This window comes from Theobroma cacao, chromosome 8 (assembly GCF_000208745.1).
Source record: "Theobroma cacao cultivar B97-61/B2 chromosome 8, Criollo_cocoa_genome_V2, whole genome shotgun sequence".
In the NCBI taxonomy this organism is placed as follows: Eukaryota; Viridiplantae; Streptophyta; class Magnoliopsida; order Malvales; family Malvaceae; genus Theobroma; species Theobroma cacao.
The window spans coordinates 2,225,400-2,239,541 of NC_030857.1; the positions used below are offsets into that span (position 1 = coordinate 2,225,400).

Genomic DNA, 14,142 nt, shown 5'->3' on the forward strand with positions numbered 1-14,142 from the left:
GAGACCAACCCGAATTATTCTCTGGGACAATCGACCTACTGCCCAGCACCAGATCAGACATTAAAATTTTGTATTGATAACAACACTGGTGAATTCGTCCAAGTAAAAATGGTTACTATCCATAAAATTGGAAAGTATGAACTAGCCTTTCAAATGAGAACAATAAAGGAAGTTGAGAAGCATATTTCAGTTCAAAATCACAGAAGGAAAAAAAATTCCTTAAAAATCATCATCATCCTCCTCGGCAATATGCTTTGCTAGTTCCTGTTCTTGCTGTTGCCGCTCTCTCCTTTTTTCTGCACTTTCCTTCTCCTTGTGTGTGTTCGGTGGAAATCGTAAGGCTCGAACTGCTTCATTGTGCATGTTAAGGCAGAAAGCAATCCTTGAGTGGAAGGCTATTTGAGGCTCATTGGTAGAATATATATCACCAGTCTCTTTTGATACCATCCAACCATTTGCATGGTCTAATGTAGCATCTATTGCACCATCACGAATAGCCTTAGCTACAATGCTTTCAGCATCTGCAACCGGAGTTTTGGAGTTCAACCTTAATTTTTCAGCAACATCAGCCAGTGAAATGCGTGAATAAGAGATACTGATGTTGCGTAATCCAGTCCTAATGACATTATGTCGCAGCCGGACAATGAGATTGTGTGTCTTGTCAGTACTGAAAGTGCTAGCAAACTTCTCTGCAACAGTCCTAAAGAGCTCCAAGTCACCAATCCGTACAGCCTAAAAATTGGAGCCAAGAAATCATGTTGTTCTTTGAAAATCAGAAGTAAGACAGAAAGCACCAATGCCCATTTCAGAGAAGCAATCAAGATTTAAAGAAAACAATTTACTGTACAATTTGGTTCTCCTTAGATATATATTCATCGTCAACAAATCAGACTTACATTTGTCAGCTCAAAGTAAGGCCTCAAAGCTTTCTCCATTCCTTTCTGCATAAACATTGTCCTCTCAGGTATTTCACCCAACAGCAGACGGACTAATATAGCCCACTTGTTACACTGAATTCTGAAGCCCCGAGCTGCAACAGGGGCTTTACGAGCAGCCTGTAGCAGACTCTCTTTTGCATCGGTATACTCCAACTGAATTGTTCTGATCTTCCCTAGGTAGAAGAGATATCGACAAAACTACAGAATAAAAGATTTATCATCAGACATAGTCAAATATGTCCATTTAAGGTCCTCATGTGAACAGCAGTAGACAAATAGTGAAGGTTTGATGATAGTTAACAATATTAACCACAACATGGGCAAGTTCAAAACTTAACTCAGTTAGCCAAATAAACACTATAGATAAACTATGCTGATTTTCAAGCAAGAGATTATTAACAGATGAGAAAGGGAAACATGTAAAAAATAAAGGAGATGAGATCCATAGGGCCAATAATAAACATAAGACTACTGCAAGATCTAACCTGGTGGATCGGTTAAACAAACAATAGAGCGACACAAAAATCCCAATCCAAAAGATAAGCTCTCTTTTTTTCCCCCCAATTATATAGGTATTCAAAAGCGAAACAATAACTTGCTTACCTGCTGATTTGAGTGTGCTTCAAATCGTGGTGCCTTAGACCTCAGCTTCTCTGCTTGATCATAGAGGTTATAATGGAGGTAATTACGCAACAACAAGTTTAGAAGTGTTTCCTGCATTATGGCAGTATATTGCATGTTAGCTCCAATTTCTCTCTTACGATGAAACAACCTCTAAGTTGATTGGTAACAAACCTGCCCAAGCTCATCATGGTGTAGTGTAGCAATACGATGCAAGGCAAGGAGGTTGCTGCAAGTAAAAGTACACAATATAGTCAAGATAAAAGATTAGACTCTTATTCAACTTGGTCTGCTCTTCTGAGAGTTACATTTTAACATAGATGATTTATATTTTCACTCATGTAAGCACATATGCAGAGAAGAGACCATATAGGAGACAGCTGGATATGAATAGCTTACCCACGAATTTCAGCAAAATCGCCAGTGAGCTCATAGCTATATGAGTAATAGAAGTAAAGCCTTGATGCTAGGACATCAAGAGTTCTTCTGTTTAGGCTCTTGAGCCGATTAACACTTGCTGAGGAACAAGCTTTAGCCTGAAAGAAAACAGAGCAAAAGAACCTCTGCAGTTTAACCAAGTAGATTTGGCTCGTAGAGGCAAAAGATAATAGAAATTCATGAAAACAAATCTGACCTCATTGTATTTCTTCTGATCAATAAGATAAAGGAGTACAAGCAAATAGCAGTAAATCTCGAGCTCCGGTAACAAGTGTTTTCCTGAAGTCTGAACAGCAGATGTTGCAGTATCGACTTCCATTTCATGCTCATCTTCCTACAATCATATTTATCTCAGATGTAATATTAACAACAGAGACTACCGAGCTGAAATTGAAGAACATAAAAGGGCTTGTGCAAGGGCACTGCTAACATGCCACAATATAACATTCAAAGTTCATCACCATCATTAAAACATGCTACCGCCCAATTTTTAATTTAAACTTTCAAAACTTGATGCAAAGACTCCAAAATACACAGCAATCCTAAGTCTACATACAGATATTGTCATCTGAAAGGCCAAACCCCATAGAATCATTGTTCAATACACAACCAAAGTTTTACAGCCTAGTTAAACTGTTTTAGGAAGTGCCACTTTCTCTATTGCCGCATGGATATTGATAGTAAAACATCATAAAGTATAGAAGCCCAATCCACAGTAGCTAAACAATTACAGCATAAGTATTTGAATAATTTTAATTAGATAGCCTTCCAATGAACTCATTATTTTAACTAAAACACCAAATAAAGAAAACTCATTGATTACAAATCTACAATTATGTGATCCTGAATTATCTACCAAAGGCCCAGGCAAAAGCTTAATATAACCTTTGAAAAGAGAGTGAAAAAGATGAGAAATGTACCTTAGGAAGAAACGAAGACAATCTAGCAAGAGCCTCGGACCCAGGCTGCAGTGCAAAATCGAGAAATGCAGAGAGCACGGGCGCCGTGAGCTTCGGCCTCAGCCCGAACGTGAGGCGAACCGCACGGACTATACGGCGAACCTCCTTAGTGTAGGAACCAGTCTCAATAAGCGAAGCAATCTCCTTCAAATCTACAAACACAAATTACAAACTAAAAAATATTAAAAAAATAATAATAATAACAACAACAAAATAAGAAAAGAGAAAATAAACCCTAGAAATTGATGGTTACGGTGCAGGGTGGAGGGAACGGCAGAGGAAACAGAATGAGGAGGAGTTTGGTGATCTTTCATCTCCACATCTTGAGTCATCTCTGCCAAAAGCTCTGTCGAGGATCGCAATGAAATTCTGAGAAGAAAAAAAAATAGGAGGGAATTACGAGGCCAGCGACAACCGAGAATAGAAAAACAAAAGAGAAAAGATTAGAAACGAAAACGCTGCTTACAAATCTGGATGGAGGAGCTCGAGCTCTAGGGTTCGGTAGTTGCTGTGAATTCTTTGCTTTTCGTAAAGATAGCAGAGCTCCCTTCCCTTTTAAGATCTTTTCTTTCTCCTCAAGCCAAGAACTTCCCTATAAACAAATGAAAATTCGCTATATATAGTAACCTTTTTTTATTACTTTAATTAAAATTAATTCAGACAAAGTTCCCGTAATAGATAAATCAAATTAAACCTTATAATTCCATTAATAATCAAATTAATCGAAATTTATATATTTATATAACCAATATATGTACATCTTTATTACATAAATATATTTACTATATGTTATAATTTATAAATAACTTACATACAAATCAATTAATTCAATTAATTCAGAACCAAAAATGTTTAAATACGGACCAAATTAACTAATTAAATGATTTAATCATACTTATTTCTAAATTACAAATAACCCAAGTGAATAAACAATTTTAATCCATTTTTTTCTTTTAATTCAATCATTAATTCGATTTTAATCGAAAATTGCTCACTATTGCTCAAAACAATTGAAAATGGCTGTTGAAACTAAACAAATTCAGGCTGTAAATTTGTACTATTGCGTTTTGGTTTCCAGCATGGATTTTAATGAGGATAAAAGCTCCCTTGTCTAGCCAAGTATCCAAAAAGAGAAAAAAAAGTAAAATACAAAAAAATTAGCCAAATAATGAAGAAAAATTTCTTGACAAATATAAGTTACAATTGTTCAAACATATCAGCCTTGTCTACTGGAAAAACAAAAGAAGAAAAGGGTGTCTGCCTCCTGTGCTGTGAGGCAGCTGCACTAAAAGCACAAATTGCAACTATGCTAGTTCTACCATGACTGTCCATCAACACATCCTAAAGTTAAAACTGCAAGTAATGAACAAGGAAGAAAAAATTTGAACACATCCTAAATGCTAAACTGGTAGTAATGATGGAAAGCCTCAAAGGGGAAAAAAAATTAAGGACAACATAAAAAATCATAAACATATAACTGGACACGCATCCGACACCATCATTTCCATAACGTTTTAAGAACCGCTATCGCCTCATGCAGCTGCCTGGATCGGCCCATTAGATCTAAACCCACGGCCCCTTCCACGATATCCCCTGCCACGGCCACGGCCTTCAAGAAGCAAACAGACAGAGACAAGACCATTAGAAAATGGTATTCTTCCCTACTCATCTGTACAAGAAAATAAAAAAAACTCTCTCCGCCTTTCTTCTGAAGGCAATTCACATGACAGATGATAGAAAACTTCCTCACATAGCATGTAGCATGTCACATGTCACACCAAGGTTATGGTTGCACTCTCCTAATTAACTTTTATTTATGCTGCACCATGATATATGTACTCTAAGTGCATTTTGTTTTGTTCATGTTCAGAATGGTTCAAATTGCAACATGTTGAGAAAAAATAAGGCCAACATTCTTGGTGATTGTGGACAGATACCTACAACAAACTATGAGGTAAACTATCATGCGTACTAAATATTTCTTTAAAACAAAAATGAGATAAGGGAGAAAACCCACCACGGCCACCTTGAGGAGGGGCTTCATAATTGTAGCCTACATCTTGCTGCCTATCAACCTGAGGTCCGTTGTATCCTCCACGCCCACGGCCTCGGAAACCACGTCCTCTTCCTCGACCTCTACCCCTAGCATAGCCACGATTGCGGTCCCAGCCTCCATCCTCATACTCCACAGAGACAAAACCATTCCCTGAAGAAAAATGCAACTAAATATTGCTTAAAATGCAACTCAATAAGCTTCTATGACATTCAATCATTCAGTGCCGTGGTAACTAATGCCCCTAGCAAAACAAAAACAACCTCTAACAGGGTGCATCTCAATATTCAAATTAACATACCTCTACTCCTTGGCCTTCCTCTACCACCACGGCCTCTACCACGGCCATTAGGTGAGCCCTCTGCCAAACAAAAGAATTCTATAAAACGAAATATGGGCATCACAGAAAAACAGTGCAAATAACAAAATGTGTCCTTACCTCCTTCATGATCAATTTCTGCGGATGGCTTCACCTGATCAGCTGGTAATGGAGGCTGATACCTGGATACGTAAGCAATTAATGAGTCACAAACATCTCTGGAAATTCATGTCAACTAGAACAAGAAGCCCCACAACATCAAGCCACCACCATCATAGATGCTAAAACCTTCCATAAGCCAAAAATTTCTAGCTTCCAACATTTGCAAAAATTTAATTAAACAAGAAATGAAGATAAAACCAACTTGTTTCATATGAACAAAAAAAGCTCAGTTGACCTCATTTAATAATTCAAAATTCACTAAAATTGAAGGAACCATGCAAAGTAAAGTACAATGGTACACAACATAATTCATCAGTGCACACTTCAAGTGTAAGAACTTACCCAACAGAGGAAGTATTCAATTCTTTTTTTGAAAGGGTTATAGTGATCATTGACACATGCCTTGTGGTCTCCAATCTGTTATAATTAAACAAATGTTACTAAAATTCTCTAGATAAACACAGGTTAAAGGTCAGAAAAACAACAACTGTTTATCATGATAAGGTCAAATAGCTCTTACGGAAGAAGTCCTTCCTCCAAAGGCTCCCATATATCTGTTATGTCCGTGGACCCAATCGACGTAATCTGATGTAGACCAACAATTCTCCTCTGCATTCATTTGAAGCACATGGAACACAAATTCAGCCTCCCTAAACACGAACCAAAAGATAAAATCCATTCACGAAGGCAAGTGCATACAGGTAAAAGAATACCTTAATTAACTCCACTATAGTAACAGTCTTGTTGATGGCTCTTCCCATTGCCTTAAACACTATTTCATTCGAGCCCTTTTCCTAAGAAGAAAAACATTAAATGAAAAAAAAAAAAGAGTTACACGACAATGCTTAACTATTCAAATTAAGGGCAATCACAAACACTTAAGAAATAACCTTTCTGGTAAATATTTCTCAAAATAATCAAACACCCAACTCAAATAAAGGTCTAAATATGCAGAAATTGAACAAACAAAAAGGAAAAGAAAAGAAACCTGGAGCAGAGTCATGGCATAAGTGATATAACTACGCATCCTGCCTTGACTGGTAATCCGAATCTCATTCTCGTCAATGGGTGTCTCTGCTTTCGGCTTCTCCACTCTCTGGTAACGATCCATCTATTCTCCACCAAAAATCAATATTTCAAAAGTTCAAACGTACCCCAAACCCAAAAAAAACAAAAAAATTAAAAATTAAAAATACCAAACAATAAAAAGAGTAAAAATAAAAAATAAAAAAAGGGGAGCGGGATTGGAGGAAGTGAAGAAACAGAAGTAAAGGAAAAGGGGGGGTGGGGTTTGGGGGTTAGATCTGAGAGAGATACCTTTTGTGGCTTATGGAGTAAGGAGTAGTAAAGATAGAAAAAGGGGGGTACTCTCCACCAAGAGACAGCCCTCTTCTACGGCTTATTTTTCTTTTCTGTTCTTTTACGCCCTAAAGCCGCTCTCTCGAGATGTCTCTCGCTCCTTTATATCCCCACGCTGACGCTGCCACGCTTCTAAAACTGCCCTAACCGACCCTTTTATCCGGTTCACCCGGTTCTCTTCCCTTGAACCCTTTTATTTGTTTATTTACAATCACACTGTTCCAACTACTACCAATTTTTTATTTTTTGAAATTTCCTTTTATTTTTCCAAACTCAATTCAAATGAAAAGTATAATTTTTTCCTAAATCTTGAGCGTATTTTGTTAAAAATGCTTATTCTTAATTGACCTTAAAACTAATTTTGTCACAATCTCTTAATGTTTGACTGATTCGATTGATCAATACCCTTCCTTATTCCTACACATAAGAATAGAAGAATTCCAAAAAATAATATTTCCTCCGTCTTAGTTTCTTTCGTCTCAAAATGAAGTTTATTTTTCTTTGTTTAACATTTAATTCTCTTATCTATATTATAGTTTTTTTTATATTAAAAAGTATTGAACATTTATATTATAAAAAAATTTCAAATTTTATTGTAAAATAACATCAAAATCAAATATTTTTACTTTAATTTTCATAAAAATAAAAGAAAATCATATAATTAGGAACATAAAAAATAATATGTTATATAATTAGGAACATAAAAAATAATATGTTTACATGTTCTCCCGACTCTCCATAGTAATAACCATTTTGTTAATCCTTTTTCTCAATTTGTATACTTTTTCTTCTTCTTTTTTTATTTATTTTGTATTATTATATTAATTAATTAATTAATTAATTAAAAAAACTCACTATAATTTTCCAATCAAAACTAATCCTTTTTCACACAAAAAAGTGTACCCTCATGAAAGAGCTAGAAGAAATTGAATACCAATCTTATTAGGCCCAATGTTCTAATCAGGCCCAGCTCTCAGGTTGGCAAGGTCAACAGATCCTAAACTCTGCCCTACCCCTACTCCATGCCCATGGTCAGGTTTTGAATAACCCAAACAAGAAGAAAGATTGATACACATAATCTACTTTCATTATGAATTATATACATCATTAGCCATTGTTTTAGTACAAAATCCACTTTTGAAACTCCCAAATCACTGCCAATAATGTGATAATAAAAACCATTTATTTAGGATATCCTATGTCTTTGGCAGCTACTTGAACTACAGAACATCCAACATTACTTGAACAGTGTTCATTCACTATCATACATCAAGCGGATACCACCTGAAGAATGTGTCCTGATATATTGCGGACTTCTTCAAAAAAATAAGTGCCGAGAATTGTCACTCTTTCTGCCCCGTGCAACAAGCAATGGATCAATGATGCTTCTCCATCCCTTATAGTCTATTGCGGAGCCAGGATCAGGCAATGCAAATCCATTGATGTAGAAAGAAGGTGTCCCAAATACTCCTCTTGAGGCACTATACTGCATGTCGGAAGATATAACAGTGAGAGAGAGTAGAAGTAATGATGAAACTGCATGTATGATAGTCCATGGAAATAATAGAGATTGATCACAAACGACACCACCTAAAATAATGCATTGGGCACAAAAAAATTTATACTGTCATAGTACGCATTTGATTGCACTACCACCATCAACTTTTCATCTACAGAAAACAGGATAAAAAGAAAGGAAGAACTCTTTTCTTGGGGGGAGCAAGTGATATACCTTGAAAGAAACTCTTGTTTTAAGATCAGTTTTCCTGTCACTGAAACCTGATTCAATTGCAGAATAATAGGAGTTTCCAACTGATTCTGCTGTAAACTTTATGATTTCATTCACAACAGCAACTCTCGACATGTTGCGTGTTTGGTCATTGTAAAACCTCTCCTGTTTAATAATACCCAACAAGTTCAGTGCAAAATACTGTAGACAAAATCAATATTCATGTAATAATACCCGCAAATAAATGAGGCTAATTGATAATCATATGAGAGCAATGCTACTAAACCTTAAACTTAACAACAATGCAAATGTTCACTCATCAGCCACATAATTGCTTCTTAAATCTACCATAATGGCTTTAACATGGGATCAAAATCAACTAGACGAAGAACTATGACCCTCAGAGCCATCAGACAGGTCTCACAGTGCAGACTGTAAAGCTAAAGACACAAAGATGATAATCTAAATGATATCAAATGCTTCAGAAGAAAAGCTGACAGAAGCCTTACCTCAAAGGTACTTGATAACTATGAAGAGAAACTAGCACATGTAGCATCAGTTTTCCTACAATTGCTAAAATTCAATGCACCTTGAAATTAACGGACCGACTAGAAATAGCTTTAAAACCACTAAGAAAACATCTTCTCATGAAGATCAAATATTAAGAAATATATTTAAAAATTAAAATCAAGACGAAAATGATGTGAACATACAATCAACGGGCAACCAAACAAGTAGGAGTGGGGATGAAACAGAAGTAGTGTAATGCATAGTCTTACAAATACAGCTATTTTCCATTTCTTTACTAAAGTACATTTCGCCTGTTAGAAAAAGATAATTTAAAGCTAGAAAATGGAAAATCAGAACCTGATGCTCGAAGAAGCTCTCCAACAGTGTGAAAGTAGCAGAAGGATTGAGCAAATTTACAATGTGCAAGGCCCGGGAAGTGGCGAAGGCATAGTCATGGTAACTGCAATTTCCAATTTGAAACCTCTCAAAACTCACCATCATTTAAGAGTTAAAAAGATAAATCATCAATTCCAAATTCTAAATTTCTAATCAAGGTTGACATAAAGGAATGATATTTCAGCAGGTTTCACACTACACTAAAAAAACAACTGAACAAGCAAGAGGTTTTGAATGGGGAATGTTAAATTCAAAATCCAATTTGTTAAAGCCAGAACTTTTTCCAGAATAACAACTCAAACAAAAAGCCAGGGTGTTCAAAGTTCAAGAAGTGTTCATCCCAATTTTTCTTCTTCAGCTGGATGTTCAAGCACGAAGAACAATAAATAAAACCCAGAATAATCACTTTAAGCTAAAGCTAGTAACAGCCACTAGGTAGCTTGATCGGGATCTGTTTCAAATCCAAAATTCAATTTTTATTCCTTCTTAAATTTCTCAGAAAAAAAAAAGAAATACAGAGTAAAAGGAGAATCAAATAAAAAACAAACATATTAGAAAGAGAGAGCGACTGACGGTAATGGGAGAAGGTGAATCGTGAGCATAACGCGAGAACCGTAATGTTGAATAGCTTGCTTGAGAGGGGGCCATGAGTCTCTGCTATCGGGGCAGACCGGGTCGAAGAACGCCTCGATCATGATCGTGTCCGAGTCAACTTGGCGGTTGGTATACACGAACCCATCGTACTTCGCCGGCGGCAAAGACTGAGCTTGCACCGTCCGTTCAGACACATAAACAAAAGCAAACAAGCAGAACACAACTGATGATAATGATGAAAAAGTTGCTCCTTTCCCTGTCCTCATTTTTGCCCTTTTGTCTATTGTTTGGGGAGGCGTTTAGCTGATTTATCTTATCTCTTTATTCTTTAAACAGTACTACGCAGGCTAGCCTGACTTAGAATGCGCTTATCTTACTTGTACCTTTTGGATTAAGTTGCCCTTCTCTCCACGTCAAGTATGGTTGACGTCGCAAAGACAACGGTTGCTGATGCGAAAGGTTGCCCGCGGTGTCCCATAAAGCGGCTTCCGGTTAAAAACTAGGGCGGTTACGACTAACAAGCCATGACAGGGCAAGCTCTGCTCTTTTTCGAAATTCTGAACCGTTCAATTCTTCCTCGCCTGAACTCAGCCGCGGCATCTTTATCACAAACCAGCCAGGCTCATGCTTACATTCTAAAATCTGGAGTTTGTAACGATGCCCTTGTTTTTACAAAGCTCATCTCACAATATGCTAATCGCCATTGCTTTGCCGAAGCAGAACTTGTCCTTTAACTCAATATCTGAGCCATTGGTATCTTCCTTTTCTGCTCTCATTTATCCAATCGCTCAATGTTTTGTATTTTTTTTGGATAATCGCGTGCTTCCGAATGTTGTCAAGGCTTGCGGTAAATTATCGGCCTTCAAATTGGGCAAAATTTGTCGTAAAATATGGGTTTGATTCAGATTTAGTTGTTCAAGCTTACTTTTTTTTTTTTTGTATTTTGTAGTATTATTATTAATTAATTAAATTAATTAAAAAAACTCACTATAATTTTCCAATAAAAATTAATCCTCTTTCACACAAAAAATTGTACCATCATGAAAGATTTAGAAGAAAATGAATACAAACCATATTAAAATTTCAAGTTACAACTGGATAAGTTAAAGCCCAATGTTCTGATCAGCCCAGCTCTCAAGTTGGCAAGGTAAACAGATCCTAAACTCTGCTCTACCCCATGTCCCCATGGTCAGGTTTTGAATAACCAAAAAAAAAAAACAAAAAGAAAAGAAGATTGATGCACAAAAGTTACTTTCATTACGTAATTTCTACATCATTAGCCATTTATTTAGTACAAAATCTACTTGTAAAACTCCCAAATCAATGCCAATAATGTGATAATAAAAACCAATCTAAGCAAACAACTAAATAAAAATAAAAGACTACGGGTTTATTTCGTAACAATTTATTTAGAATCCTATGTCCATGGCATCTACTTGATGGAACAGTGTTCATTCACTGCCATACATCAAGCAAATACCAGTCGAAGAATGTGTCCTAATATATTGCTGAATCCTTCATTAAAATAAGTGCGGAGAATTGCCACTCTTTCTGCCCTGTGCAGCAAGCAATGGATCAATGACGCTTCTCCATTTCTTATAGTCTATTGCGGAGCCAGGATCAGGCAATGCAAATCCGTTGATGTAGAAAGTAGGTGTCCCAAACACTCCTCTTGAGGTACCATACTGCATGTCAGAAGATATAACAGTGTTAATGGCATGTACAAAGCTTAGCAGAGAGAGAGAGACTAGAAGCAATGATGAAACTGCATGTATGATAGTCCATTGAAATAATAGAGATTGATCACAAACGAAATGACACCACCTAAAATAATGCATCGGTCACAAAAAAATTTATATTGTCATAGTATGGATTTGATTGTACTACCACCATTAACTTTTCATCTAGCAGAAAACAGGAAGAACTTTTTCTTTTGGGGGGGCGGTCTTTGGGGGACCGATTTACCTTGAAAGAAACTCTTGTTTTGAGATCAGTTTTGCTGTCATTGAAACCTGATTTAATTGCAGAATAATAGGAGTTCCCAACTGATTCTGCTGTAAACTTCATGATTTCATTCACAACAGCAACTCTCGACATGTTGAGTGTTTGGTCACTCAAAAACCTCTCCTGTTTAATAATAGGCAACAAGTTCAGTGCCCAATCAATATACATGTAGTAAAACAGGCAAATAAATGCGGCTAATTGATAGTCATATGGGTGCAATCCTACTAAACATTAAACAATTTTGCATTTCCATTTGAAAAACAATGCAAATGTTCACTCATCAGCCACACAACTGTTTATAAATCTATCTTTATGGCTTTAACATGGTGATCAAGATTGCCTAGAGCAAGAACCTCAGAGCCATCCAAGAGGTCTTACAATGCAGAATGTAAAGCTAAGGACCCAAAGATGAGAATCTGAATGAATTGAAATGCTTCAGAAAAAAAGCGCTCACAGAAGCCTTAACTTAAAGGTACTCGTTAAATATGAAGAGAAACCAGCACATCTATTAGCAGTTTCCTCCAATTGCTAAACTTCAGTGCACCTTGAAGTTAACAAACCACTAGAAACAGCTTTAGAACTACTAAGAAAACATTTTGTCATGAAGACCAAACATTAAGAGATATATTCTAATATTACAATCAAGACGAAAATGATGTGAACATACTGTCAACCAACAACCAAACAAGTAGCATTGGGATGAAACAGAAGTAGTGTAATGCATAATCCAACAAATACAGCTATTTTCCATTTCTTTACTAATGTAAATTTAGCCTGTTAAAAAGAGATAATTCAAAGCTAGAAAATGGAAAATCAGAACCTGATGCTTGAAGAAGCTCTCCAACAGTCCGAAAGTAGCAGAAGGATTGAGCAGGTTTACAATGTGCAAGGCACGGGAAGTAGCGAACGCATAGTCATGGTAACTGAAATTTCCAATTTAAAACAACTCACCATCATTTAAGAGTTAAAAGAAAAAGTCATCAATTCAAAATTCTGAATTTCTGATCAAGGTTGTCATAAAGGAATGATATTTCAGCACGTTTCACACTAAACTAAAAAAACAACTGAACAAGCAAGAGGTTTTGCATGGGGAGTGTTAAATTCAAAATCCCATTTGTTAAAGCCAGAACTTTTTCCAGAATAACAACTCAAACAAAAAGCCAGGATGTTCAAAGTTCAAGAGTTAAATCAGAAACTAGAAGTGTTCATCCCAATTTTTCTTCTTCAGCTGGATGTTCAAGCACAAAGAACAATAAAGAAAACCCGGAATAATCATTTTAAGCAAAAAACTAGTAACAGCCACTAGGTTCTGTTTCAAATCCAAGATTCAATTTTTATTCTTTCTTAAATTTCTCAGAAAAAAAATAGAAAAACAAAGTAAAAGGAGAATCAAAACAAAAACATATAAATATTAGAAAGAGAGAGCGACTGACGGCAAAGGGAGAAGGTGAATCGTGAGCATAACGCGAGGACCGTAGTGTTGAATAGCTTGCTTGAGAGCGGGCCATGCGTCTCTGCTATCGGAGCAGACCGGGTCGAAGAACGCCTCGATAATGATCGTGTCCGAGTCTACTCGGCGGTTACTATACACGAACCCATCGTACTTCGCCGGCGGCAAAGACTGAGCTTACACCGTCCGTTGACACACAATAACAAAAGCAAACCAGCAGAACACAACTAATGATAATGATGAAAAAGTTGTTCCTTTCACTGTCCTCATTTTTTCTGTGTCTCCGGGCTTTATACGATGTACGAGAAATAAAATAGATTTACCCGCTTTGTATTTAAAATGAAAGCAAACAGCGCTATTTAGAAACACTCTCTTTTAATCTTAAGAGAACTCTATCTTTGCTTGAAGTACAATTAGAATAAATAACAATTAAAAAGAAAGATAAAAATATTAAGTGATTTATTTTTAATAGAACATAATTAACTTATAATCTTAAATTAATTTAACTACTTAAATGGATAGCATTGCACAAGAAGTTCAATTCTAGTAGACAATTCATTTGCATGGCTCACAAGCGCGCAGGCCTTACGCGTCAAACCCGTTAATCTGC

At 36.3% G+C, this 14,142-nt stretch overlaps 4 protein-coding genes across 5 annotated transcripts; all 4 read right to left on the reverse strand.

The window, feature by feature from the left end:
- Window positions 57–3,556, reverse strand: LOC18591605 (probable 26S proteasome non-ATPase regulatory subunit 3). Its single transcript, XM_018125820.1, has 9 exons — window positions 3,423–3,556; window positions 3,210–3,325; window positions 2,918–3,108; window positions 2,194–2,331; window positions 1,959–2,095; window positions 1,734–1,788; window positions 1,542–1,652; window positions 897–1,136; window positions 57–732 (listed from the first exon to the last, which is right to left on the reverse strand). Exons 2-9 carry the CDS (start codon window positions 3,286–3,288, stop codon window positions 220–222), a joined length of 1,464 nt encoding a protein of 487 aa, XP_017981309.1. The 5' UTR covers window positions 3,289–3,325; window positions 3,423–3,556; the 3' UTR covers window positions 57–219.
- On the reverse strand, window positions 4,114–7,021 carry LOC18591606 (ribonuclease P protein subunit p25-like protein). Of its 2 annotated transcripts, XM_007017824.2 has the most exons (9): window positions 6,808–7,021; window positions 6,479–6,601; window positions 6,204–6,284; window positions 6,011–6,099; window positions 5,833–5,907; window positions 5,449–5,510; window positions 5,311–5,370; window positions 4,974–5,162; window positions 4,114–4,565 (listed from the first exon to the last, which is right to left on the reverse strand). In XM_007017824.2, exons 2-9 carry the CDS (start codon window positions 6,599–6,601, stop codon window positions 4,489–4,491), a joined length of 756 nt encoding a protein of 251 aa, XP_007017886.1. In that variant the 5' UTR covers window positions 6,808–7,021; the 3' UTR covers window positions 4,114–4,488. The 2 variants fall into 2 exon arrangements, with proteins under 2 accessions (XP_007017886.1, XP_017981311.1); XM_018125822.1 differs by having other exon boundaries at window positions 5,311–5,510; window positions 6,808–6,956.
- On the reverse strand, window positions 7,915–10,412 carry LOC108663134. Its single transcript, XM_018126340.1, has 4 exons — window positions 10,058–10,412; window positions 9,446–9,548; window positions 8,582–8,743; window positions 7,915–8,335 (listed from the first exon to the last, which is right to left on the reverse strand). The coding sequence occupies exons 1-4, from the start codon at window positions 10,342–10,344 to the stop codon at window positions 8,168–8,170; spliced, it is 720 nt and encodes a 239-aa protein (XP_017981829.1). The 5' UTR covers window positions 10,345–10,412; the 3' UTR covers window positions 7,915–8,167.
- LOC18591607 lies at window positions 11,314–13,867 on the reverse strand. Its single transcript, XM_018126341.1, has 4 exons — window positions 13,516–13,867; window positions 12,903–13,005; window positions 12,044–12,205; window positions 11,314–11,763 (listed from the first exon to the last, which is right to left on the reverse strand). The coding sequence occupies exons 1-4, from the start codon at window positions 13,542–13,544 to the stop codon at window positions 11,599–11,601; spliced, it is 459 nt and encodes a 152-aa protein (XP_017981830.1). The 5' UTR covers window positions 13,545–13,867; the 3' UTR covers window positions 11,314–11,598.